This window comes from Desmodus rotundus, chromosome 7, assembly GCF_022682495.2.
Source record: "Desmodus rotundus isolate HL8 chromosome 7, HLdesRot8A.1, whole genome shotgun sequence".
Classification (NCBI taxonomy): domain Eukaryota; kingdom Metazoa; phylum Chordata; class Mammalia; order Chiroptera; family Phyllostomidae; genus Desmodus; species Desmodus rotundus.
This window is the reverse complement of record NC_071393.1, coordinates 104,328,128-104,356,036: the sequence shown is the minus strand read 5'-3', so window position 1 is coordinate 104,356,036 and position 27,909 is coordinate 104,328,128. Positions and strand designations below refer to the sequence as shown.

The 27,909-nt window shown below is 40.2% G+C and overlaps 2 protein-coding genes across 6 annotated transcripts; one reads left to right on the top strand and one right to left on the bottom strand.

The window, feature by feature from the left end:
* The first annotated feature begins 3 nt into the window (after positions 1-3).
* TIMM9 (translocase of inner mitochondrial membrane 9) lies at positions 4-19,118 on the top strand. Of its 5 annotated transcripts, none has more exons than XM_053927933.2 (5): positions 4-71; positions 2,903-2,991; positions 14,337-14,401; positions 14,894-14,989; positions 15,985-19,118. In XM_053927933.2, exons 3-5 carry the CDS (start codon positions 14,363-14,365, stop codon positions 16,117-16,119), a joined length of 270 nt encoding a protein of 89 aa, XP_053783908.1. In that variant the 5' UTR covers positions 4-71; positions 2,903-2,991; positions 14,337-14,362; the 3' UTR covers positions 16,120-19,118. The 5 variants fall into 5 exon arrangements, with proteins under 5 accessions (XP_053783908.1, XP_045057795.1, XP_024423851.1 ...); XM_024568083.3 differs by lacking the exon at positions 4-71 and adding an exon at positions 343-477; XM_045201860.2 differs by lacking the exons at positions 4-71; positions 2,903-2,991 and adding an exon at positions 293-477.
* Positions 16,561-27,517, bottom strand: TOMM20L (translocase of outer mitochondrial membrane 20 like). The gene is made up of 5 exons (XM_053927932.1): positions 27,341-27,517; positions 27,200-27,243; positions 21,837-21,918; positions 17,568-17,710; positions 16,561-16,614 (listed from the first exon to the last, which is right to left on the bottom strand). Exons 1-5 carry the CDS (start codon positions 27,474-27,476, stop codon positions 16,561-16,563), a joined length of 459 nt encoding a protein of 152 aa, XP_053783907.1. The 5' UTR covers positions 27,477-27,517.
* Positions 27,518-27,909: the final 392 nt, after the last annotated feature.

The following is a 27,909-nucleotide window of genomic DNA, read 5'->3' as shown; positions in this document are numbered from 1 at the left end:
TACAAGATTTAAACATTGGATAAAACCCGAGAGAGACTCGTCGAAGACCTACAGAGCTCCTAACCTAACTGGTAAAACCACTTGCATTTATTAGGGACTGTTTACTGCGCAGCACCTGGAGACCGTTAGGGCGCAAATTAAGTAAATTAGTCTTTCAAAAGTTTCGGCGGATTCGGGTTACTGTTGGCGAGGAAATTAGGAATAGGGAGCATTGTCTAAGGAGACAATCACAAAAATTAATTTCTGGGAATTTTAGAATTATAGGCTAACATAGGCTTTTTTCTCTAAAGTGCCCCTCGTTATAACGAATCGGCGTCAAAGGGTCTAAGGGCTATTTGACAACGCCGCTCCCACGTGTTCTTTGCCATCCAGCGGCTGCGCTGCTCGCCGTGACCCCGACCCTCTGCCCCTGGACGCGACTGGCAGCGCAGCCCCCCCAGCCTCGTACTGTTGTCGGAAGCGAGAGCCTGCGCTTAAGTATGATCTCTTTTCTCTGCCCTGAGACTCCCGGGTTCCCGGGCGGGGGGCGGCAGGCTACGCTCCGGAAAGGTGTCAGGTCTCTGAATGAGGCCGCCGCATATTCGTGGGGCTGTGGAGGGCTGCGGAGCCGGGCAGCGGGTCATCCATCCCCAGAGCAGGTTTGAGACCTGCCTGGCGACCGTGTCACTGGGGCTAGGGTCGTAATTTGAGGCTCTGAGGCACATCAACCTGGATTTGAGGAGTCGGGGTCTTGTTCTGAGACAGTGAGACTGAGAGGCATCTATGCCTTGACCTTGAGCTAAAAGGCAGGAAGAGCCTCCTTTAACTGAAAAATCCACCCTGGGTACTTAACTGCAGGGCCAACATCTTTACCTGATCTGCTCATTTTCAAGGACGCACCATCTAGACAATTCCCTTTAGGCATTACGAGAGGCTTTAAAAAAGATCAAAGCAAAAAAATGTAATCTGATATAATAGCTAAATAACACATTTTATGTTTACATTTCAGCTGTCTCCTTTCACAGAAGAAATCCTAGAATTAAAAAACACCTTAAGGTTTTAGCTTTGGAGAACGTTTTAATTCTTTGCAAATTATGTCTTGTTTCAGTTACATTTCCCTCTTCATTACTGGGCTCTTAGGTAGTTAGTACCTGCTTGTTCACAATTTGCTTTATAATATAGGTGAGTTAAAAGATAAAATGACAATGTCAGAGCTGTAAGAAACTTTGGAGATGATTTAACTCCCTTATTCTCTAGGTGTACCTTAGATGGGAAAGAAGAAGTCTCTAAGGCGTGAGCATAGGCAGTCTTTACAGCGAGTTGAATAATGACTTGAATTGCGTTGAAACCCAAGTAGTCTTGCCCCCCTTTGGCCCAGTGCTCATAGGATTATCCTTTAAGACTTGAAGCCAACCTTTAAAACTGAAAGCAGGATACAGTAATCTTTCAAAAGAACTTTTTGCTCTGATTAATGAGGTACCATTTAATTAGACATAACTTCCTATATGTGCTGTAAATAATCTAAAGTAAAGGGACATGTGGTAGAGTCCTGTTAAATTGTATCAAGCAAACAAGTTAGTTCAGGTCAATTTAAACATCTATCGAATAAAAGACACTGATAACTTTGGAGCAGAAAACATGGCTCACAAGATTGTTTCTCTTTTTTACTGTTATTGTTTTATTGTTAACATTTTTCCTTATTTGCTGTCTCTTTTCCACTCCCTGTATATACATAGATACAGTTTTTTTGCTGAACCATTTGCAAGTCAGTTGCAGACATCATGACCTTTAACCCTAATTTCTTCAGTCTATTTTAAACAGCCAGGATAAGGTCATCACACCTAAAATGACAAGATATTCAGATTTCTCCAGTTATCTTCAAAATGTCTTTTTTTTTTTCCTAACTTAAAGATGTTTCTTTTTTGATTCAGGAGCCGAACTTCACAATTGTATTTAGTTTTCATGACCCTTTTCTTTCCTAATCTAGAACAGTCCTCCATGCCTCTTCCTTATAACACTTTTTTAAAAGACCAGTCTAGTCTTACAAATTATTCTATATGGTGGATTTTCCTAATTATTCCCTCATGATCAGAGTCAGACCATCCATTTTTGGCAAGAATACCACATAGGCGATGCTATGTCTATTGTGTTTGTGATGCTAGGTATAATCACTTGTTTCTGGTGATGACTGCCTGATCTTTACACTATAGAAGGACAGTTTTCCTTTTGTGGTAAGTAACCTCTGGAGATGCTTTAAGACCATGGATATATCCTGTTTCCCAGCAACCTATCACGCAGTGGTTTTATGATCCATTCATGATCCTTGCCTGAATCACAAGATTACCAATGATCAGTACCAATCATGCAAGTACTAGGTTAGTGATAGAAGCCAAGGACATCAGAAAAATCATTTGTTTTAACTATTTTAACAGAACTAGAAATTTGACTCCAGGCCTAGTACCAATCTGCTTATGATTTTTTTTAAGAGGACGGACATCTCCCCCATCACATCCTATAGTCTGTTATAACAATTTGTTTTTAATAAGTACCCAGAAATTTCTGGGAATTGTTTTTCTTCTGTGATGTTCACCTGAACAAACTTACTACCTGGGAAGTAAGAATATTATGTATTTTTTTAATACATATAGTAACATGTTAAATATTTGTAACCTCAGAATAGATTGAGGAAGCTAATTTCACTTATTGAAAAGGAAGGGGCTTTTTTCTTTCTATATAACATTGTTAGTTTCAGGTGTACAACATAATAATTCCATATCTGTGTATGTTGCAAAATGATCACAATAAGTCAAAGGAAGAGGCTTTTTAAAAAGCGGTCTAGCCAACAGAAGTTTAGATTTCGTCAAATAGATATTGACAAAATTGAAGGGGGTCTCCCAGTCATTGTAATCCCGTCATTTTTCAGATAAGAAATCAGGCCTCCCTGGAGACATTCAAGCAAAAGTTGGACAACTACTTTTCCAGGACAGAAAGGAAACTCATGCATCAGAAAAGGTTTGAGCCTGATGGCTGATAAGACCTCCCTTTACTCTTTAAGTTCCCTGGTTTTATGACATATTTGATTTGGCACAACAGTAACTTAGCATTGCTGTAATCATTCCCAAGACCTAAGCCTGGGATTCTGGAACTCGCTTATTCCCTCCCTCCATCTCCAGGTTTCAGGGATGTAATCAAAAGGTACCCCCTCATTGGATGTTTACCTCTACAATAACAAACATTGGCTGCAATATCTGGAACCTAGGACCAAGTAAAAGGGCAGCCACATTGCCACTGCCTGTTCTCGCCATCGTTGATTTGCTTGGCTGTTGGAGTTTGTCAGTCAGCATAATTTATGATTAAATAACTGCAAAAGAGAATACTGAAAGACTTACGAGACACCAAGGAAGCAAATAAATTTGCAAATCACTCCTTCAATCATCAGTGCTTTCTAGGAACAGTTGCCTACCATGATATGTACTGTAAGCTTGACACACCTACACTCCAGGAAGGGATACTGCGGGTTCGGTTCCAGACCTCTGCAATAAAGGGAGTTGTGATCCTTTTACTGGTGGAAGGTCTTGCTTTGAATTTGTAAAAAAAACACGTCTGTGAAGCGCAGTAAAGCAAAGCACAATAAAATGAGGTGTGCCTGTATCGATGACTACAGAGAAGAGCTTTAGAGATTTAGGCAGACTTAAGAAAATTGCTGACTTAGCTCTTGAGTTCAGTTGTAGGTCTGGGAAGACATTTGAAAAATAAAATTTATAACCAAGTGATTCTGGAGAAGAAGAAACCATGAGGTTAATAGAGTGGACTTTGAGTAGAACTATTTCTCTTTTACTTTCCAAATTCTCAAGAAATAGATTATATTTTATAATTTGATAAATTTTGTTTCATTTTAAGGAAATAAATACTGTTAAGAACTGTATGTTAAAAGATAATACCAAGAAAATAGTTTTAAATAAAGAAGAGTCATACCAATACCACTGGGGCATTCCTCATCTATGTCTGGTCAAATAACCATCATTTGTCAGCCTGGGTTATACACTAAGGGGCCAGTGGGATAGTCAGAGTGGTAACAGCCTCTGAAACTTACAGAACATTTAAAGACTTCATACTTTCTGCCACGGACCAGCCTCTGGTTGTAAAAGTTGCCACATACGAATTTTAACCTGAAGGAATACAAGGAGAAGGACAGGAAAAAGAACTAGATTTTTGGCATTGCAATTAGTGAACGTGTAAATTTCCTAGGTATTTATAAGTAAGGAAATCAGATCTGTTTTCTTTTTGGTGTGAGGTGCAGAAAGTCCAGGTTGCTGCTTGTCCTGCACTACAGCGAGCCTGCCATACAGCTCAGTAATTCAGAAGGCCAGGGTCTTACGGGCGCCCTCTTGTGCTGTCAGCTAAAGCCTGTTGGTAAACAAAGTACCTTAATGCATGTTTTATTGCCGGTGTATCTTTTTAGGTTACCACAAAACAGTGTGTTTCATTTAACACCTACTTCCACAAAAGTTATCTTACCAGTTCTTGGATCTTTTCAGACTGTTTTCTGAATTGTAAGCCAAAAGAACTCCATTAGTGAGTGTTTGCTAATATCTACCACACTGCATCTTACTCTTCTGGCAGGGATTACAGAGCTAGACAGTCTCACTTTCTTCTTTCTTATGAAGCTTTTTATTTTACGATTATTGTACATCACAAGCAGTTGTAAGAAAAAAGAGAAATCACTTGTGCCATTTACCCAGTTTTCCACAATGGTAACATCTTAAAAAACTATAGTGCAATGTCACAACCAGGATACTGATACTGATAGTCAAAATACAGATACTTCGCTCACAAAAGCCTCACGTTGCCTTTTTATAGCAACAGCCATTTCCCTCCTACCCTGACCCCTCCTCAACCCCTGGTAACCACCGATATGTTCTGTTTCTGTAATTTTGTTTATTCAAGAACGTTCCATAAATGGAATTATATAGTATGTGACCTTTTGGGATTGTTTTTGTGTGTTTGTTTTCACTCAGCATAATAATTCAGAGATTCGTCCAGGCTGCTGTGTGTATCAGTACCTCATTCCTTTTAATTGCTGGGGAGTAGCCCACGTATGGTTCACCAACTTAACCATGCACTCGTTTAAGAACAACTGGGTTGTTTCCAGTTTTGGGCTGTTACAAGTAAAGTTTTTATAAACATTCATGTACAGGTTTTTGTGTGAATATAAGTTTTCATTTGTCTGTGATAAATGCCCAGGAATGCAACTGCTGGGTCACGTGTTAGATGTTTAATTTTGTAACACACTGCTATACTGTTACCAGAGTGGCCATACGATTTTACCTTACCGCTAGGAATAAGTGAGTGATCCAGGCTTTCCACATGCTCGCTAGCATTTGGTATTGTCATTATATTTTTTAATGGCTAAATTAAAATTTATTTTAATGGGTGCATAATGCTCTGTCACTGGTTTTGTGTTCCCCTAACAGACTAATCATGTAGGTCTTTTTATGTGCTTGTTTACCATCTGTATTTCCTCCATAGATGAAATGTTTTCTAATGTCGTTTGCCCGTTTTCTGATTGCATTGTTTGCATTTATTATTGCGTTTGAGATTTCTTTATAGTTTCTAGTTACTAGTTCTTTGTCAATTCTTTGCCTTTGATGTCAGGTCTAAGAACCCCTTGTCCTAAAGCCCAAAGATTTTCTATTTTTCTAAAAGTTTTAATATTTTCGTGTTTTACATGTAAGTCTCTGGTCAATTTTGAATTAATTTTTATATAAATTTTCTGAAAGACTTTGTGTGAGGTTAAATTATTTTATTAAAAGGTTTTGTTTTTTAAGATTTTATTTATTTATTCTTAGAGGGGACAGGAGGGAGAGAAATAGCCATGGGTTGACTCTTGCAAGTGCCCCCACCGGGGACCAGGCTGGGATCCCAGGCAGGTGCCCTGACTGGAATTGAACCAGCGAACTTTCACTTTGTGAAAGTGAACACCCGACACCCCCAACTGAGCTACACTGGTTGGGGCAGTTTGAGGTTAAATTTTTTGTCTGTGGACATAGAACTGTTCCAGCACCTTTCCTAAAACTAGGTGGACACATTTGTGTGATTCTGTTTCTGGGTTCTCTATTCTATTCTGTTGATCTGTGTGTCTGCCCCTCCACCAGAAGCACCACATGGCAGTGATTAATATAGCTGAGTCTTCCAGTCCATGGACACTATGTCTCCATCTCTCGGCATTTTTTAACTTCAGTGTCCATGTGTTAACTGCAAGCGTATAGAAAGATAATTATTTTTGAATTTCTATCCTGTGACCTTGCTGAATTTACTAGTTCTAGGAATTTCTTTGTAGGTTTTTTTGTGTGTGTATCTGTGTTTGCAATCATGTCATCTGTAAATGGGGGCAGTTTTCTTTTCTTCCCTTAGAACCTGTATGCCTTTTATTTCCTTTCTTGCCCCATTACTGCACTGGGTAAAAGGTCCAGCGGTATGGTATGGGCAGTGACCGCGGACATCTTGCTTGCTCACAGTCTCAGGGGAAAGCGTTTAGTCTTTCACTGTTAACTGCAGCACAGGGCCTCTGCACAGGCTCATTATCCAGTTGAAGAAATTCCCCTCTTTTCCTAATTTTCAGAGCATTATAAACATGAATGGGTGTTGAATTTGTCAAGTAGTTTTTCTGCATCAAATACTATGACCATATGATTTTTTTCTCCTGTAGTCTATTCCTTTTACATGCTTTGGGTTTATTTTGCTCCTTTTCAGGTGCTTGAGGTAGAAGCTTAGATTGTCGGTCTGAGAGGTTTCTTTTCTAAAGTGTGAATTTAGTGCAATCAGTTTTCCTCTTGGCACTGAGTTAGCTCAGTTACCACAAATTCTGATATGTTGTATTTTCAGTTTCATTCAGTTCAGTGATTTTACCTCTCCCCTTGAGACTTCCTCTTTGACCCATGGATTATTTAGAAATGTATTGTTTATTTACTCATCTCTAGCTTGATTCATCGGTGGTCAGAGAACACACTCAGTATGGTTTCATTTCTTTTACATTTATTATGACTAGTTTTATGTAAACCCAGGATATTGGTTCCATGGGCACTTAATAAAAGGTATTCTGTGGTATTGGGTGAAATGTTCTGTAAGTACGGATTGTATCCTCTTGGTTGATGGTATTGAGTTTTTCTACATCTTTGCTAATTCTCTGTCTAGCTGTGCTATCAATTGTTGAGTGGAATGTTGAAGTCTCCAACTATAATTGTGGGTTTGTCTCTTTCTCCTTTGGGTTCTGTCAGTTTTCTCTACGTAGTTTGCAGCTCTATTTGATGTATACACATTTAGAGTTACCATGTCTTTGTAGTGGATTGACCCTTAATGGCCTTTTCTACCTCTAGTACTATCCTTTGCTCTGGAGTCTACTGTCTTACATTAATATAGCCACTATTTTCTTTTGATTAATATTTTTAAGTATATTTTATTGATTATGCTATTACAGTTTTCCCAAATTTTCCCCCTTTATCCCCACTCCACCCTGCATCCCCAACCCTCCAGCATTCCTCCCCACCTTAGTTCATGCCCATGGGTTATACATATAAGTTCTTTGAGTTCTCTGGTTCCTATACCATTTTTGACCTCTCCCCGTCTATTTTATGCCTACTAATTATGCTTCTTCTTCCCGGTATCTTTTCCCCCATTCCTCCCTTCCCCCTCCCCACTGAAATCTCTCCATGTGATATCCATTTCTCTGATTCTGTTCCTGTTTTAGCTGTTTGTTTTTATTTTCGTTGTTTTTTGTTTGTTTGTTTTAGGTTCATTTGTTGATAGTTGTGAGTTTGTTGTCATTTTACTGTTCATATTTTTGATCTTCTTTTTCTTAGATAAGTCCTTTTAACATTTCATATAATAATGGCTTGGTGACAATGAACTCCTTTAACTTGACCTTATCTGGGAAGCATTTTATCTGCCCTTCCATTCTAAAGGATAGCTTTGCTGGATAGAGTAATCTTGGATGTAGGTCCTTGCCTTTCATCACTTCAAATACTTTTTTCCAGCCCCTTCTTGCCTACAAGGTTTCTTTTGAGAAATCAGCTGATAGTCAAATGGGAACTCCTTCGTAGGTAACTGTTTCCTTTCCTTTTGCTGCTTTTAAGATTCTCTCTTTATCTTTAATTTTGCGTAACTTAATGACTCAAGCCAGTGCCTTGGCATGTTCCTCTTTGGATCCAACTTCTTTGGGACTCTCTGGGCTTGCTGGAAGTCTATTTCCTTTGCCAGATTGGGGAAGTTTTCCTTCATTATTTCAGATAAGTTTTCAATTTCTTGCTCTTGTTCTTCTCCTTCTGGCACCCCTAGGATTCAGATATTGGAATGTTTTAAGTTGTCCCAGAGGTTCCTTAGTCTCTCTTCATTTTTTTGAATTCTTGTTTCTTCATTCTGTTCCGGTTGGATGTTTCTTTCTTCCTTTTGTTCCAAATCGTTGATTTCTGGTTTCCTTCCTGTCACTGTTGGTCCCCTGAATATTTTGCTTTATTTCATTTTGGGTATCTTTCATTTTTTGACCAAGCTTAAGCAGTTCTGTGAGCATTTTGACTACCAGTTGGCTATAGGTTGGTTATCTCATCACTTAGCTCTCTTTCTGAAGTTTTGCTCTGTTCTTTCATTTGGGCCCTATTAATTTTTTCAGGGCCCCTGATAAGTTATAAGGGGGCAGGGCAACCCTCCTTGCTGCTCTGAGGTGCTGCCTGTGGGGGAGGGGCCAGAGAGGGAATAGTGCTACCCGCCTGCTCTTCTCTAGCACACTTTCCAATGGACTCTGGTGTGAGACTGGGAGTTTTTCCCACTGCAGCAACCCCAGCCCACAGTCAGCTCTGAGTCCCAGTTTCCCGTTCAGCCAGCCCTGCCACCTCCCTGGGTTTTTTTTTTTTTCTCAGCTGGCCTGCTGGCGCAGTCCACTGCCTTGCCTCAGTTTCTCTCTGTCTGCCATCTTACCAGTCAGGTTGTTCTGTTTGACTGTTTCTTTGATTCCTTGGTTGTCGGAATTCCATGCAGTTTGATTTTCTGGCACTTCTGGTTGTTCATTGATTTTAGATTGGTTGTTATCTTCCTTTTGGTTGTGCAAAGAAGCACAGGGTTTCTACCTCCACCTCCATCTTGGCCGGAACTCTCTTTTGATTTTATTAGCATGATATCCTTTTCTATCCTTTCGTTTTCAACCTGCCTTTAGCCTTATATTTGAAGTCAGCTTCTTGCAGACTGCATGTGCTTGTTCATATTTTTTAAATCCACTCTGCCAATCTCTGTGTTTTAATAGATTATTTAGACCATTTATATTTAATTGTTTATCTATTACAGCTTAAGTTTGCTGTCTTATTTTTTTGGCTCATTTTGTTCTCTGTTTTTGTTTCTTCCTTTACTCTTCCTTTCCCTCCTGTGGATTATTTGAATACTTTTTAAAATACCATTTTGATTTATTTATAGTGTTTTTGAATGTATCTCCTTATGTATTGTTTTCAGTGGTCCCTGTAGGTATTACATGATATATGCACAGTTCATCACAATCTAATGGTGTCAACATATTACAGTGCCCACGAAATATAGAAACATTACTTCCTTTTAGCTTCCCATTTATAATATGCATTTAGAACCACATTATACATAGTTTTATAATTTTTGCTTTAACTCTCAAACATAATTTAGGAAACCCAAGAGAAGAGGGAAAGTGTATTATACTTACTGATATTTTTCTCTTTTTTATCATTTCCTTTCTGTTTAGAACTTTAAACCTACTTTTAGGGTAAATTTGCTGGCAACAAATTGTTTGTTCATTTGAGAATGTCTTGATTTCCCCTTCATTCCTGAAAAGATACATTTTTTCTAGATACAGGTTTCTGCTGTCATCCTAATTGTTTTTCCCCTATAGTTGAGACAACATTTTTCTCTCACTGCTTTGAAAATTTTTTATTTTAGTTTTTAGATACTTGACTGTGATATATTTTGATATGGACTTCTTTATGTTTGTGTTCTTTGGAATCTACTCAGCCTTTTAAATCTGTAAGTTTGTCTTTTGCTGAATTTGGTGAGTTTTCAGTCATTATTTCTTCTAATACGTTTTACATCTGTGCTCTCATTCTCCTTCCCTTCCAGAACTCTAATGACACAAATGTTAGATCTTTTGTTACAGTCCTTCAGGCCCCCGGTTCTCTGTTTATTTTTTCATTCTGTTTTTCTTATTCAGATTGGATCATTCTTTTTTCTATCTTCCGGTTCAATGATTCCTTCCTTTGTCATTCTGCTGTTATTTCTGTCCACTGAATTTATTTTGGTTATTAAAGTTTTCATTTCTTACAACAGCCATTTGAAAGTTTTTGTCAGGTCACTCTAACATCTGTCCCCTCAGTGCTGGACATCTATTGATTGTCTTTTTTTTTTTTGATGGTTAATTTTTTTTAATTTTAATTTTTTATTGTTATTCAATTACAGTTGTGTGTTTTTTTCTCCCCATCCCTCCACCCCACCCCTATTGATTATCTTTTTACATTTACTTTGAGAGCTTCTAAGTTCTTGGTGTGATTAGTGATAATTTTATATTGTAACTTGGACGGAATTATGAGACTCTAGATCTTGTTTAAACTGTCTCCCCTAGCTGGTTCCTTTTGGCACTACTCCATCAGAGGAAGTGATGGGTGTGTCACCTTGCTACTGCCAGGTAAAGGGGGAAGCCCAGGTTCCTCACTCTGTCACTTTGCAGGGAGGGATCTTCTCATCACCACTTAGTGAAAGCAGTTCTGGCTCTGCGCTAGGCCTCCATCCGCCTTTCCCTGGCTGAGAGGGACTGGAGTGCCTCATCACTGCTCCCCACTGGCCTCCTCTGACATCAAAAGCAGCTGTGTGGCCTGGTTAAAATGGGGCAGTAATGCAAGTCCTGAGTCTCAACCTGGCTGCCTTTGATACCACCACAGAAAGGAGGAAGGGGGAGGCGTACCTCATTACTGCCATGGAGGTGGAGGTTCAGGCTCTGCTTGTGCTTTTCACTGACACCTGACTGTGGGGGTAGGGGGTCCTCATTAATGCCCAGTAAGGATGAAAGTCCCTACCCCCACTGTGGTGGGGGGAATTGGAAGGCCTCATTGCAACCTGGTGAGAATGGAAGTTTAGGCCCCCCAACCTACCCTATGCTGATGTAGGTGGGGATGGGGGCCACAGTTTTTTCTGTGTTTGCCTGAAGTACAGCAGTTAATTGTCTAAGAGTTTCTTATGTGCTTGGCTTTCCCTGCCCCTTGACTGGAGAGGGCAGGCTGATGGGTGTGGCCAGGGGAGGGAGGGTTTTTTGTTTTGTTTTGTTTTGTTTTGTTTTACTGTTTCCGTTGGCATTTGTAGATTGCCAGCTTCTTCAGCTCCATGTCTGATAGATGGGACAACAGAGAATTCACCACAGTGCTGTCGGGTCCCAAAGTGCCTACCAGTTTGCTTTCTTCTCCCACTTTTCAGGGTCTTACGTTTTATATTTAACGTCCAGGGGGATTAGTTATACTTAGTGAGAAGAACAGGGAAAAGCACAACTACCCTACCTTCCTGGAGGTACAAACCCTAAACAACCTCGTTGTATGATACTCTGACAGCATCCTCTGGTTCTTTGACTGGTTGGTGGTATTTTATAGCAGTAATAAAGATGCCCATTGCCTCAGAATCATGACTGGTGTCATAACTAGCACATAATATACTTGGTACATTACAATGTTTATTGAATGAGTGTCTACCAGTTACTTAAAGTAGTAACTGCTAAGACTCCAAACTGTAAATAAGTTTGAAGTTGATATTCAAAGATGATAAAACAATTTGGTTTGATAAAACAGTTTGGAGGGTATGGAGTCAGTGTTTCATGACTTAAATGAGCTAAGGCGAACACTAATGGATAGTATCTTACCTGGAGTATATAAATGATGGTAGTCACAGCAACATCTGGGAAATTGTGAACTTCAGGTGGTTCTTAGTACATTCTAGGTAGTTTATGTGGTTAAATATAAGTGTGTGTATTATTATTATTATTATTAATTATTATTCACAAAGCTTTGAAATAAAATAGGAATAAAAAGCATTCTTGCTAACTTTTTAAGTGTTTATGGACACTAAATTGCCTGAATGTTAAGCTAACCTAAGACCTCCACTGCACTGTGTAGCAGATAGAAGAGTTTTAGTAGAAAAGATTATTTATGCTGTAACCACTAAACCAAAGATTCTCAGAAATACAGACAGTTATATTGGGTTGGCCAAAAAGTTTGTTTGGCTTTTTCTGTAAGATAAGTCTGTTAGCTCTTAGTTGTCCTGAACGTCATTCGAAACAATTTTGTTAGATTATATTGTGACAGCTCTCATATCGGCTTGTGTTTTTTTACGATTTTATTTATTTATTTTTAGAGAGAGGGGAAGGGAGGGAGAAAGAGAGGGAGAAAAAATATCAATGTATGGTTGCCTCTCACATGGCCCCCACTGGGGACCTGGCCTGCAACCAATGTGCCCTGACTGGGAATTGAACCAGCAACCCTTTGGTTCGCAGCCCGCGCTCAATCCACTGAGCTATACCAGCAAGGGCTATCAGTGTGTATTTGTTTTAAAACGTATCAAAATTGGTGAATTTTTAGTGTAGCCATTTTAATATTGAAGATGGAAGAAAATAAGCAAATTTTCGGCATATTATGCTTTATTATTTCAAGAAAGGTAAAAACATAACTGAAATGCAACGAAAGATTTGTGTGGTGTAGGGAGATGGTGCTGTGACTGATCAAACATGTCAAAAGTGGTTTGTGAGGTTTTGTGCTGGAGACTTCTCTCTGGACAATGCTCCATGGTGAGGTAGACAAGTTGAAGCTGACAGTGATCAAATCAAAACATTAGTTGAGAAAATCAACATTATACCACATGGGTGATAGCCAATATACTCAAAATATCCAAATCAGTAAAGTTCTTGGTGAAAGTGAAAAGTGTCTTTTTTATGGGAAAAATGTCTTGGCCAACCCAATACTTTTTATTAATCATCGCTTCAAAGATAACTATGGGCAATAGCGCCTCAAATGGGACTAGCATAGAAAATAAAAAAGAATTGATGTTTTCCCTTACATATGGAAAAAAATGACTTAAAAATGTCAGCAATACTAACTTATACGAGAAGGAAGAAAGAGAAGGGACAAATCAATGCAAAAGAGTGGAAGGTGTTTACATGGTTGGAAATGCTAGAATGGAATTACCATTGATTATAATCGTTAATCAAATGAGAACAGAAATTTTTTTTCCTGGCGGTAGCACTTTGAATTTCCTAATTAGTTTCATCTCTGTAACAACTTCATAAAAATTTTATGTGTTACAGAGCCACTTTAAGTAATTGATGAGTCAATAAGAATGACTCATCCAGTTTGCCTTTTTTGCATTGGTAATCATGAAACTCAAAGCTAAATATAATGCATAGAAATTCTGTTGTCTACAGTGTACAAAATTAGTATTTGCTTACCGTACCTTTTACATACTGTTTAATCTCTATTTTAACCAGCTTTATTTTATACAAATCTTTTATGTAAGATCCTCTTCCTTTTTATAACTAGCCAGATAGAGTAAACAAATAATGTGATACATTCTTATATCTGAATTAACTGAGCCTGGGCCCTCCATTTAGGATATGTGAAATACCAGTAATTCGGAAAGGCTTTTTTGACTTCCTTATCTTAACTTCTCTGTTGCCCCCTAGTGGGATCATAAGTATCAGGCGTTTAGAAGTTTCTGTTACAGTGATTGCCCTTTTTGAATTGCAGAATGTAGATGCCTCTAACTTCCTTTTCGAGTATATTAGAGTCTATTAGAACTCTATCTTTCATTTGGGTTGCTGATTGATAACTTAGGATGGTGTTTGTTAACAATTAATAGGATTTTGCATTTGCATAGAGAAAGAGAAAGGAACATTAGTAGCATAGGTCAAAGTTCTGTTAGCAATCGCTGGAACAGTTAAGTATTTATAGGAAGACAACAGAGATCTCTTGGTTTCCCTTAGAACCCTACTAGGAATGGGACTTTAACAAGTGGCTTTTTTGCAAGGTAACAGAGCAAATTGTCTTAAAATTGGAGATTTTGGTAGACAGGGTCTTTGGGTCCCATAGGTAATAGCATTAAAAAATCTAATTCTAAAGTATGTCATTAATGATGTGGGAGATTGGGGAAATGACATATAATTACATACATGGTTAGAAATTAATAAAATAGGAACAGTATTTCAGGCAGACTTGTTTCAGTTCTATTTCGTAAACTATTCATGTTTTGATTTCCTAACTTTAGCTAGCCTAAAAACATTTGTTTACAGATTGACAAACTTTTCTGTTTTGTTTTTAAATCAGGTGACTAATAAATATCCCGAAAGAATATGGCTGCACAAATGCCAGAAACCGATCAGATAAAACAGGTAAGGTATTACAGTTAAGGAAAAGGCATTTTGCAAAACATTTACGGCACTGTTGGATGCAACCATGTCAGTCAGTGATCTCACAAAATAACTTCAGTTTTCAGATAACCCAGGAAAAAATGTTCAACAGGAATATCTGACTATATTTTGTAGTTCAGTCAGAGGTGGCCAAACTTTTGGCGTCCCTGGGCCACCCTGGAAAAAGAAGAGCTGCTTTGGGCCACACATTAAATACATTGCAACACATAATCACAAAAAATATCTCACAATGTTTTAAGTAAATTTATGATTCTGTGTTGGGCCAAATTCATAGCCATACTGGGCTGCATGTGGCCTGCAGGCCACAGGTTGGACACCCCTGAAGATTGAAAAGAACCTTTGATTTCAAATATTACTATATATTTTGCCTAAATACAAACTTCAGTAATTAAAGTTTCAAAACATCTTTGTTTTAAACCCCAAGTATTAAAGAACTTTCTACTTTGTTTGTAGTTTAAGGAATTTCTTGGAACCTACAATAAACTTACAGAAACCTGCTTTTTGGACTGTGTTAAAGACTTCACAACAAGAGAAGTAAAACCTGAAGAGGTATGAAAAGTGTTGCCCACTAAAAATTCTCTGAGCTTGTGACCAGCAATTTAAATGGGATTCCCCTAGGTATTTTGCTTGTTCCTAGTTATTACAGGAATTTTGGCTGCCTTTTATGTTCCATTGTTTGGGGGAACTGAAGCAGCTGAGGGCCCAGAACATTGAGTATAATGGTGACAAACTGAGTATGACAGTCCCGTTGAACCGAGGCGCACTGTTTTTTTAGAGAAGGTGTCTGGGGCTTGCAGAGTTATTGTTCCATTGTAAACAGTCTTACTAAGTAGCGTTTGGTGAAGATGACCTAGCTAGAGAGACTTGAACTGGCTTTTCTATCTGACCCTGAGAATTCAGGTTAACTTGGGGAAAGACAAAGCTTGAATTTGGTGACTTGTGTTGCATAGGTGGCCTCTGAAAACCCAAGCTTAGTAAAAGTCATAACTTTTAATGTCCTCATCAAAATACTTATATATTGGCTTAAAGTGATATAACTTCTTCCCCTGGAAGGTACTAATAAACATTCATGCTGAGAACTTGATGTGTAACCAGCAATAAATAAATACTTGTTAAACAACGACAAAGTTTGATAGATGCTGGTTGTAATGTTCTTATTGGCAAAAAGTGAAAGTTTGAGAATTAAGTTAAGAATGGAATTTCTCATTTAAAAGGGACCAACTTGCTACTGGGCCTAGTTTAACAATCAGAATAAGGGAACGGGAATGTGGGCTTTCAGTTAATACTAACACATACCCGCAGAAAATCTAGCCCAGATTGCAGGGACTTAGCATTGTTTGTAAGGCCTACAAACTCGTGGGTATTCTATGTATTAATTCTTATGTTAACAGTTGAAAACTATGGTCACCTGCTACTTATTAATACCATTTAATTCTCAGGCACATTGAAAGAAACGTACCCACTGATTGGTCTTTAGAATACATGCATTTTTTTTTAAATTAATAATTTGTGTTGCCTCTTCCATCTTCTCTGTTTAATTCTAGACCACCTGTTCAGAACATTGCTTACAGAAATATTTAAAAATGACTCAAAGAATATCCATGAGATTTCAGGAATATCATATTCAGCAGAATGAAGCCCTGGCAGCCAAAGCAGGACTCCTTAGTCAGCCACGATAGAGTCCTGAAGAATGGACTCTCCATCGAAGCCCACCAACAGTTGTTGCTCTGGAAATGAGGACTCATCTGATAGAATCCCCTGACAGCAGCAGCCACTGTGGGAACCACCTTTCATGACTGTTTGGCAAATGGAAACCACTGGAGAAACAAAATTGCTATTTACCAGGGATAATCAAAATTGAAGGTTCAAAGAAAATAGAAAGATGCAACCTTTGTTGAGGCCTTATTATTCAGGAGCTTAGTCACTTGATTAGAAAAATAAACCATTGTTTCTTCAATTGTGACTATTAATTTTAAAGCAAAATATGTGTTCAATCATGAATTAGATAGAACAATTTTTTATTACTAAAAGTAAAATAAATGGAAGTGTCACTGGGCAGTTGTTTTTACTGTATAGAACCGTATTACTCTGACTGGACTGTGGATACGTTGAAATGTTTTTCAATCAGGATCATCCTCCAAGTATTCCTGTTCATTCATGTCTGCCTCAAATTGCTGGTGAACACATAAAATGGTTACTTGCTAATCATTTCAATGCACGATCCTTTTCTTGCCTCACTTCTTGTGTCAGGGTGGGCACTGCACATTCTTATTCTGGCTGCGTTTTCATATATACCCTCAGGAAACTACCCATCTGAGACTAGCTTGGGAAAGTTTGAGAGTTGACTGTTGTGCTCTAGCAGAGTCTGTGTTTTGTTGAAAAGATGAGAAATGAATGATTCTGAGTCAGACCAACAATAATATATGCTCAGCCATGCCAGGTGATCAGTGTAATAAAAAGTGATCCAGAGTTAAAGTAGTGTCTTGTGGCTAAGTGAATCCTAAAATGCAAGCATTTTTAGGAAATCCTAATTGATGCGTAAGCATAACAAGCAGTTTAGTAAATGTAAGTGGATTAATACCTATTAATAACTGCTTAGGAATGGATTTCATATGATACCAAACTCAAGTTGTACTTAAGAAAACACTAATTAGCCTATATGTTTAAATTTACCAGAGTGATATCTGTGTTTTGTCATACTAATGCAAAGTAGAAGTGTTGTTCTGCTTTGATAATTTACTGTTTTCTATGTTACACCTAATTTTTAAGCCATTAGATCATTTAAGTAACAATGCCATTTAACTTAAAAGGCTTCTGTTGACATTACAGTCGGTCAATAACCGTGGTATCTTTTTAAAGTACAAAGACAAAATATTAACCATGCTATCTTTAAAACTGAAATGCTGAAACCTGTGTAATACTCTATAAAATGTCCAATACATTATAGTCAAAGAAACAGGAAAGTATTGACTTGTTTTATCTTAAGTCAAGAAAGGCAACAAAAAATAAGAGATTTGGCTCATTTAAAACTTTGGGCCATTCACACACATACTTTACTGTTTCTGTGGACTCGAGCCCAATATGGCTATTCTGTTCATTTCATAAAGATAATTAAATACATGCTCACCTGGCAAATAAGGGGAATTTCGTGTAACAGCATCTCAAATACCTTGGGAGGCAGTGTGTGCTTAAAAACCTTCAGAAGTTCCCTTGGTCGTCTACACACTAAAAGGGCATTGCTGAGGTGTTCAACCCCCATTCTGTGCTCTCCTGAAACAGATTAAGTTCAGATCAAAATTTTAATATTCTTTAAAGTATACATTATTTTTACCAAGAAGTCACCAAGCATTAAAACCTAAAAAGCATATCAAGATAAAGCCTAAGTAAACAAATCTCATAAGGGGCATAAATGTGGGCGGACGTATTGAGCTGCCAGTTAGATCCACTGTGGTTAAGGTGAAATACGAGTAACTTTATGACCCAAATCACAGTAAGTACTCTCACTGTTTAAAAGTACGTTCTTGCCTTGGAAATCTTCTGCAGTTCGGGTATTCAGAAGGTGGGCATGGGTTCCTTCAAAGGTTGTGTTCTAGTGTTAATTGACACGAGGCAGGTTTTCTTTACATGTGTGACTGCCGAAATTGTAGATAAAGCATCTGCTTCTCTGGCTAAAATGACACTTCTTAAAAATTAAGTTTATTGTTAGTTGAAACAAGATTTAGTGTAACATGAATTATATATCCAGAAGAAGAAAAGAAGAGACGTATGAACTTTCATTTTTAAGTAAATTCTTAAAATGAGTTTTAGGATGATTGCCTATAAACTAAGAATGAAAATTTGTGAAGAGTAGAAATTAATTATAGAATTTCTGTTCTAAGTTAGAACATGAAATCACTGAGTCTCACTTCCTTGTTTTGGGAAACTGGGGCAAAGATCAGTGAAAGGATGTAAGGTTTCAAAGCTAATGAAAACTTGGGGCCATTCACACACATACTTTACTGTTCCTGTGTAGTCAAGCCCACAGATTAGTAATGAACCTGATTTTCTGAACCTTGGGAGTACAGTGTGCTACATCTCTTCCAGTGTTAGGCAATAATACTGAAATTGTGACATATATTTAATACAACTAGTTAGGAGATAAGATGTATTTCTCTGTAGTTAAATATAATAGATTCTTATTAATTGAAATGAATTTTCCATTTGTTTTTTGAAATATGTGGTTGTATGAAAAGTACATGATGGACAGAAAAAAATGTTCCCCAAAGATTTGTATTGAGCTTAAAAACTGAGAAAGACATGACCTAATAACCTAGATACATAGACAAAAAGCCTTGTTGATATGTAGGTTTTATAACTTAAGGTTTTATGTCTATGGACACCTGATTTTACATTTTTTAAAGATTTTATTTAATTATGTAGAGAGAGGGGAAAGGTAGGGAGAGAAAGAGGGAGAGAAACATCGATCAGTTGCCTCTCGCACATGCCCCCACCCAGGGACCAGGCCCACAACCCAGGCATGTGCCCTGACCGGGAACTGAACTGGCAATTTTTGGTTGAGCCATGCTAGCCAGAGCTAATTTTACATTTTCAAAGTAAGAAATATTCGTTGCTTGGCTTTTGGTAACTTTTCTCAAAGTTAAAGAAGCATGTAAAGAAGCTATTTTTATTTTTTATTTTTAACATTTTAAAAAATTGAATTAAGAGAGAGAGGAACATCTATTTGTTGTTCCACTTACGCATTCATTGTATATGCCCTGACCAGGGATCGAACTTGCAACCTTAGTGTATGGCAACGACACTAACCAAATGAACTCCCAGGCCAGGACTAAAGGAGCTATTTCTTAGATAAAGTATTTCACTGTAATGTTTATTTTAAATTAAGAAAATCACAGCTTTATGAAAAGATGCATTAAGTCAAAACGCTTTGAATGTATTGAGCATTTTAAAGAATAAGATATAATAGTGACTGCTCTCAAGTTGATGGAACTAATGACACAAAAACAATTTGAGCAGTTAAGTCAACCAGTACACTCAATCAAATCACTGGCTCCACAGCCCTGTACAGACATCACCACCATTGTAATGGCTGTAGAAGAACTGTACAACCTGACAACAAAGTAGTGAAAACTGGTGGTGGTAGCAGGGGCAGGAGGAGAAAACTGAAAAGGGTTACAGAAAACTGGGTGAAAGTTACTGCATTAGAATACTGGTTCTCTGTGTTCAATTTGTATTGTCATAAGCTAGGGAGTTTTAACAAATAATGCTTGGGGTCCACGCCCAGAGATTCTGATTTGACTGGTTTAGGGTTTGGTGGGGATTTAAAGAATAAGCAACCAAGATGGAGAGCTGCATCAGAAGTAAAATACCAAAGTAACATAATCCTTAAAGAGCTAATTAATCAATTTAGGGGTTCACAGATAAAATGTTACCACCTTTGAAAGGGAAAGATTTTAAAACAAGTTTGCAAGTACTGTTTTAATCATCTCAATATCTGTAACATACTCATCTCAAAGTCTAAACTATTACATGATAGTTCTTAAACAGTGAATAAAACTAAAATGTTAAAAAAAATGTTTTTTTTCTTTTGACTTAATATTCAGAATTTCCCTCTCCATATTTATACTATCCCAATTCAATAAAAGATAAAGCTGAAAGGTTCTATTTTAATTGCTCCTGTATCCAGGGAGTATCCATATCTATGGATTACTCAAGATTTTATGAGGTCCCAGTTTATATAATTTGGGGATTCCTATTTAAGAAAATATAAAATTATGAATACAAAATTGGTAGGATCCCTCCCAGCACCTTTAAAGAGGCCTGTGCAAATGAAGGTCCTTAATGCTTACACTTCATTATTACCTTTGTGTAAAATCACTCCTGTTTATATCATTTTAGTTCTATGTATTCATTTTGTTGTCATTAATATTTAATAGATATTTTAGTCCATTTATAAAACTACCTAAGAGATTAGTACTGAATAAGATACTAAAATTTCAAACTATGATTAATGTGCAATAATTCTGATTGGCTGCAATATATTTTTAATTTCTCAAATTATAATTCATGTTTTAATCCATTTTTTAAATTTTATTTTTAGAGAAAGGGGAAGGGAGGGAGAGATGGAGAGAAACATGGATCAGTTGCCTCTTGCATGTGCCCCGACTGGACAGAATCCACTACCTAGGCATATTCCCTGACTGGGAATCAAACCAGCGACCTTTCGCTATGTGGGACAATGCCCAGCCAACAGAGCCACACCGGGCAGGACCTTTATCATGGTTTTAAGTCACAGATTAAAGTAGAAATCTTGGGTATTGCTATGAATTGTCCAGGATCTTCCTTTTTGTCTTTATAATAATCCTGGAGAATGCTACTCTTCACTGCAGGTTGAAAAACAAAATCTTTTTTTTAAAAAAAGACAAAACGTTTTGAAGTAAAAACAGGTACAGGTAATGAGAGATGCAACGGAATTTGTAACACCTGAATAAAAGATACATAAATGGGTATAATGTAGATAAGGAGCCCCCTCCCACCAAATTTTCCTTTCCAGTGTTTAACTCCAGAATAAAAACATGGTCACTATATGTAATAGCTATATAACACCAATATTATCTACCATCATTTTACCTAACAATACTGTGTTTTCTCTCAAATCTATCTGGAATTGGCTGGGGATAAATTATAATTCAAAATACAGGTCATGCCATTAAGTGCACAGTAATCACTACAGGCATCACTACAACAGATGGGAAAATAATGGCCATTCATAATGATTTTATCATCAAAAACAAGTATTTTACTAAGAATATTATAAGAAGACAGGAACATTTTTATAAAGCAGTTAAAATTTTTAGAGTTTGATTCATACAAGTAGTCATTTGGAAAATTCATTTACTCAGAATTGTACCTGGCAATAGATGAGGTGTTATTGCATCTGCCTTTGATTCTCCATTGGCACTTCAAGAGTGCAGCATGAACTGGAGCAACAACTGACATACAACACATTGAAGCTGGATAGTGTGGTGCTGTGAAGATGCTGGCAGTTTCTCTTTAAACTGAAGTATATTGATTAACACAGCTAGCACCCTGGCTGGTGTGGCTCAGTGGATTCAGTGCCAGTCTGCGAACCAAAGGGTCGCTGGTTCGATTCCCAGTCAGGGCACACCTGGGTTGCAGGCCAGGTCCCCAGCTGGGGGCGTGTGAGAGGCAACCAATTGATGTTTCTCTACCTTTTTCTCCCTCCTTCTCCTCTCTAAAAATAAATAAATGAAATCTTTTTAAAAAAAAATACATGGACACACATCTAGCTAGTTAAGTATTTGACATAGATACCAATCGATAAATGAATATAAACTACTATAAATAACTGCTTACAAAAGAATGTTTACATTCTTACCTCTGGATAACCAAAGTTCTCCCATTAGTACCTCTTGCAGAAAAAGTTCTTGCAATTTTTCATTCTTTGCTGGATCCCACAACTAAGATTCACAAAATATTTAACAATGAGTAATGAGTGTCAGGAATATAGTTACTAATCACAATTACTTAGTTTTTATTTTAAAACCCACATCTTGAACCTAGTTGCTAAATGCAAAGTATGACAAATGCAGTTGTTTTTCCTAACATTTAAACTGATTTCTTAAAATGGAGTACAATTTCAGGTGATACAGGAAATACATGTCATATTCAGGTTAGGTTGAGATGCTTGCAAAACTTATCCATATTTTACTTACTAAGTACACATATCAGAAATCCTACTGTAATTAACTATAACAAAGGTTGCTTTGAACGTTGCAAAACTCTCTTGCCTGGGGTATTAGCATTGCGTGTTGATTGGGCAAAGGGCATGGTGGAGAGCTGGCGGTGCGGTTGGTGTTGAGAAGGTTGCTGTGTTTTGCTGCAGCCTGGTTCATGAAGGTGACCAGGGTCACAGGATGCCACATCATTGGTCCTGTACCCCGGGCTGGTCTTTCAAGGTAGAGTGAGAAACCCCCAGCCAAAAATATCGGCTCCACTGCCAGTCAGTTCAGCTTCAGTCTTTTACGTCCAGAGGGTTTTTGTTTGTTTCCCAAGAATTCTCTTTCTAAAATGGGCTGAGCCTGGGGAAGGGGGTCATATTTTAAGCTTTCATGAGCAAATGTGCTAATGATCAATAACAATCAAAGGTTTCATTCCCCAGATATTTAATGAGCACTAAAGAACGAGCCACTCTGGGGAGAGACGGAAGGGAAGGAGACTAAGTCCCCCGTGCCCATCCCCAAGGAGCCCAGAGTCTGACCAAGGGAAGGGACAAGCACGTTGAACACAACAGCACATCAGCAGTATCACCCCAATAACTTCAATAAAAAGGAAAACTAATTCCATTCTTTAAAAAAGCTCAATAACATATTAACAATAAAGTCCCACATCCTCTGGGGTTCAGTGTACAGAGACACTACATCTGGTTGAGAATCAGGGGAAGCTTCTCAGAAAAGAGAGCATTTGGGATGTGAAGAAGCTCAGTGAAAGTCTGAGGAAGAAAGACTACAGACAATGGGAAACTGCAGGGAAAAGAAATCAAGTGATCGCTATCTGGATTATAAGAGGGTGAATATTGCAACAATGATAACTACCACATGCTATTTGCAACCCTTAGGAAAATGATGCCCTCAATACAGAAGGCACCCACGGAAGGCTGTGGTGCCAACCTAAGGGGGACTGGTCTTACCGGGGCAGAGCAGGCAGCTATTGCAAAGAGTTACATATTGAGAGCTGCCATTTGGAAGACTGTTTCAATCAGAGATGCAGGTAGAGAAGTTAGAAAATCACTACAATAGCCTGGGTAAAAGTTAGTAAAAGCCTGGAGTAGTGTGGAGGCAATGGAAATAGGGAATAGGATGTGAGTTTAGAGCACAGAAAAGTAAGATTTGGGGACTGATTGTGGAGGATGAGGTTGATATTTAAGCATGAGGAGACAGGGTCACAGTAGGGAGGCTAGTGATACCAAAGAACATGATAAGTTAACCCAGGGTGCGCTGTGGCAAGGGATGAGATGATGAATTCACTTCTGAACACAGTAAGATGAGAGGCCAATACAGCATTGAGTTAATAGCCTGGCAAGTAGATGAACTTCGGGGCCCTGGGTCTAGAGTAGTACATCCGAGGTCACCTGTGGAGAAGGGAAGGCACTTCCAGGGAGAAGAGGGAACAGGGCAGAACCCGAGGGCAGTGTTCCACAAAGAATCAGCTGATGGAGCTGTTAAAACTGCAGTTTCTTGGGCTCCCCCCAGACCTACTGAATCAATCTCTAGGAGCAGGGCCCAGGAACCTACATTTTAACAAGTTTCTAGGTGATTCTGATAAATTCTAAAGTCTGAGAATCAAAGCCTAAATAGCCCTTGGCCTACCCCTGAGCTCCTAAGTCAGAACTGTCTGGGCCTTGAGTCAAATAATTTATATTTTAACAAACGCGCCAGGAAAATCTAATGCAGATGGTCCATGGTTTATACATGGAGAACTGTAAGGGCCTGAGAGTGAGTGGGAAGAGAGACCCTAGAAGAGGTGGAAAGAGACAATTCTCTGTGCCTCAGTTTATTCATCTACGAAATTAGAAGAATGGCCTTAGTTAGTGGGCTCAGTTGGGTGGGCTGTCATCAAGTAGCCAAGGGGCTGCAGGTTCAATTCCCAGTCAGGGCGCATACCTAGGCTGCAAGTTTGATCCCGGGTTGGGGCAGGTATGGGAGGCAACCAATTGGTGCTGCTCTCTTACATCGATGTTTCCTTTCTCCTTCTCCTTTTCTCCCTCCCCACCCCCTTTGTCTCTCTCTAAAAGCAATGAAACAAATGTCCTCAGATGAAAAAAAATGACAAGAATAGAGTTGTTGTAAGGATTATAGAAAAGAACATTTGAATAACCCTGCGTCTGTCTCTTCCTCATTTGAAATAATTCAGATCTTCATTACTTGTCATCTGGACTGCCACCCACGGATTTTTCCGGACTTCGACTTCCCTCCTCTACCCCACTCTCAAAAGAAATGCATCCATTCTCTGAAATAAAGTCACCGTCATTGGTTATCCACCACGACAGAAAAATATCCAAACTTCCCAGTTTGGCATTCAAAGCCCTCCGCAATATGACACCAAACTACCACTAGGCTCTCTCTCCGGCCACAACACCCCTAAAACATTGAGAGTTCATGGTCTGTGCCTCTGCACAAGCTACCTAAAATAAACAATGGTAATCAACAAATATTTATTGGGCACCTACCACGTACTAGACACTGTTCTAGGCACTGAACAGGCAATGGAGAGTAAAAAAACAGACAAGGTCAATCCAATCATATTACAAACAAATCGTTTGTAACTGCCTCCCGCCCGGCCACCAACCAATAAGAGCAATGATGGAGAGGGGTGTGGAGCTGAAGCAGGCTCTGCCCCAGTCAGAGACGTCAGGGAAAGCATCTCAACTCTCAGTCCAGCTCTTTGGCCACTCCCTGTCCTGCTTCCTTAACTATGTCAATTACACCCTTATTCTCTAAGCAATTCTGTCCTGAAACCCCAGAAATCTGACTCCTGCCTCTCCATGACCTCCACTCCGTCAGCATGAACAATCTCTATTCTTCCTGGACAATTTATCTCACATCCTCACCATCGGTTACCGCTGACACGGCTGCAGCTGGGGGTCTGTATTACCTCTCACCTGTACCGCTGCAAGTGCTTTTCCTTTCCTCCAATCCCTCTAGCACACTCCTGACTGATTCACCTTACATGTTTCTTTTTTATTTCCTTCTTTTAAAGAAATGCCTGCTCAAAAATTTTCAGTAATTCCCTCACTGAATCTGAATTCCTTAATTTCCTTAAGGCAACCTCTACTTAGCTCTCCAACCTCACCTCCCACTATTCCCCACCGGGACTCCTTTGTCAAACCTATTTACTGAATAGACCTGGCAGACACCACACTTTGCTCCTTTAAGTAGGGGTGCAGTTCCCTCTGTCCTGAATATTGTCTCCCCTGAAACCAAGACCTGCATTTAACACATCCTCCCAGGCCCAGTTCAATGCCACCTCTCCTCCAAAGTCTTCTGTGAAGAACTGCATGTTCCAAAAACAGCCACAGCAATATTCCCAGTTCCACCTGCACTGCAGAAGCTTGTCTCCCCTATCAAGAGGCGGAGTCTGTTTCCTCTTCCCTTAAAACTGAGCAGGCCTCAAGGTGTGCATATTCCTTCTCTCTCTCTCTCTCTCTCTCTCTCCCCTTGGGACCCATTATGAGATTTTTTGTGCGATTACGTGTGGCAATGTATTTAATGTGGGGCCCAGACACGCCAAAAGGTTGGATACCCCTGGTTGTATAGCTGCCTTTTCATAACCCCCAAATAGTTCTCCAGTCCTTCCTTTGCCACCACACTTCAAGGAAGACCATGCCACGTGGAGAGGACTAGTGTAAATGTTCTGGCCAACAGTACCTGCTAAATGGACACCCAGCATGGACTGCGTGAGGAGTGAGCCTCCAGATGACCCAGCACTTAGCCCCGGAGTCAACCTGCCTGAAGCTGAGTGGAGCAGAAAGGAGCAATCTCCGAGGGACTCGGCTCAAATTGCAATGCAGGAGCAAAATAGATATTGTTTTAAGCCACAGTGCCTTAAAGCAGCAGTAGGTAAGCAGAACTCTCTCCATGATAATTCTGCTCTGAAAATGATCCTCCCCCTCCTCTGAGCTCTTGTTAACATGGGGGGGGGCACTGTTCCCCTATTGTAAGCTCTGCCACAACTAGGACGATGCCTCACACATAGGAGGCTCTCAGCTAGGCAGGCGTTGACCCGTCAACTGAATATGAAGGTTAAGACTTAATTCCTCCTGAAAATTCATAAAAAAACCTAAGAACCCTCCATAGCACTTTTAAAGCTGATGTGAGTTAGTTAAGTTGGGCCACCCACGATGATTGTGATTGATATCTTTTTTAAAGAGTTATTTATTTTTAGAGAGAGGGGAAAGGAGGGAGAAAGAGAAGGAGATAAACGTCGATGTGAGAGACACGTCGAAGGTTTCCTCTAGTAAACGCCCCTACTGGGGACTGAACCCTTACCAGGCACGTGCCCTGACGGGGGAATCCAGCTTGCGGGATGATGCCCGACCAACGGAGACACACCGATCAGGGCGTTATTGATATCTTTAAAAACGACTCATCAAATTCCGTTTCGAAGGAGACGTGCTCTGCTTCCGAGCTAGAAGAAAGGCGCTGCAGGGCCGAAGAGTGAGCACTCCATCGGCCGCGCGGCTTGGGCCGGGAGCGGCTCCGGGAGCGCGAAGGCGCCTCTGCCTTCTTCCAATGAAAAGCACCTGTTCCTACAGCGTTTTCAAGCACAGGTGTCCAACCTGTGGCCCGCCGGCCGCAGGCAGCCCAAGGCGGCTACGAATGAGACCCAGCGCAAAATCGTAAATTTACTGAAAATGTTATGAGATGATTTTTGTGACTAGGTGTGGCAATGTATTTGTGTGGCCCAAGACAACTCTTCTTCCAGTGCGGCCCAGAGACGCCAAAAGGGTGGACACCCCTGGCTGTATAGCTGCCTTTTCATACCCCTCAAATGGTTCTTCTTTCCTTCCTTTTCTTTCGTAAGCGAGAATAAACACTAAACCCTGAACTCCACGTGGGCTCGGAAGCGCCTGCTCAGCCCCCAGCGCCAGGGGCAGGACCAGCGCGGGCGCGGATGGGGCGGGGGGGGGGGGGGGGGGCGTGTCCCACTACAGCTCCACCCCCGCGCGCCTAAGCACGTCACCTGGGCGCCCCGGCCCTCAGGCTTCTGCTGCCGGGCTCTTCTTTCTGCGAACACAGCGCGGCGCGTGCGGGTTGGGAGCCAGCCGGCACCACCGTGCGCCCGAGGCCCCGCCCGCCCCTCCTCCGCCGCCGTCGCACTCACTGTCCCGCAGGCGGCGCCTCAACGCGGGGTCCCCACGCCGCTTCCAGTCGAAGTAAACACAGTATCCCAGGAAGGCGACGGCGCCGCAGGCCGCCAGGGCGGCCAGGAGGCGGAGGAGGGTGCGGACGCAGGGCATCCGGCCGCGGGCGACCCCTGAGCCGAGCGTTGGGCGCGGGCCCGCGGGCGCAGGGAGCCGAGCCGGCCGCCAGGCGGGGGCGTCGGCGCGGCGCCCTCCCGGGTCTCGGGGCTTCCAGCGTGCAGGGCCGCGGGCCTGCTGATCCGCGCGTCGACGCGTCGCACCGCTGCTGGCGGACCGAGGAGGAAACCGAGGACCGCGGAGGACGTGGGTGGAAGATCGCGCTGTCACCCAGGAACAGAGCTCTGTTGGAACCTCGGCCTGCCACACTCCAAATACTGAACCCCATTTACCCAAACACACCCCTGTGCCTATACCTACGGCTCCCAATCAGTACGTCTGCAATCTGGTTACCTGAGGAACTGGATCCTCCTTAGGCCTCTGTTCCCTCACCTGCAAATTTGATTCAAAGCTTTGGTCATCTCCTGGACTC

Excerpts from the sequence above, each read along its gene's own strand:
- TIMM9 (XM_053927933.2), top strand. The coding sequence starts at position 14,363 with ATGGCTGCACAAATGCCAGAAACCGATCAGATAAAACAG. Across the intron at positions 14,402-14,893 it reads AAACCGATCAGATAAAACAG|TTTAAGGAATTTCTTGGAAC; the intron begins GTAAGGTATTAC and ends CTTTGTTTGTAG. Across the intron at positions 14,990-15,984 it reads GAGAAGTAAAACCTGAAGAG|ACCACCTGTTCAGAACATTG; the intron begins GTATGAAAAGTG and ends GTTTAATTCTAG.
- TOMM20L (XM_053927932.1), bottom strand. The coding sequence starts at position 27,476 with ATGCCCTGCGTCCGCACCCTCCTCCGCCTCCTGGCCGCCCTGGCGGCC. Across the intron at positions 27,244-27,340 it reads GAGGCGCCGCCTGCGGGACA|AAAGAAGAGCCCGGCAGCAG; the intron begins GTGAGTGCGACG and ends CTGTGTTCGCAG. Across the intron at positions 16,615-17,567 it reads AAATTCCCCTTATTTGCCAG|CAATTTGAGGCAGACATGAA; the intron begins GTGAGCATGTAT and ends TGTGTTCACCAG.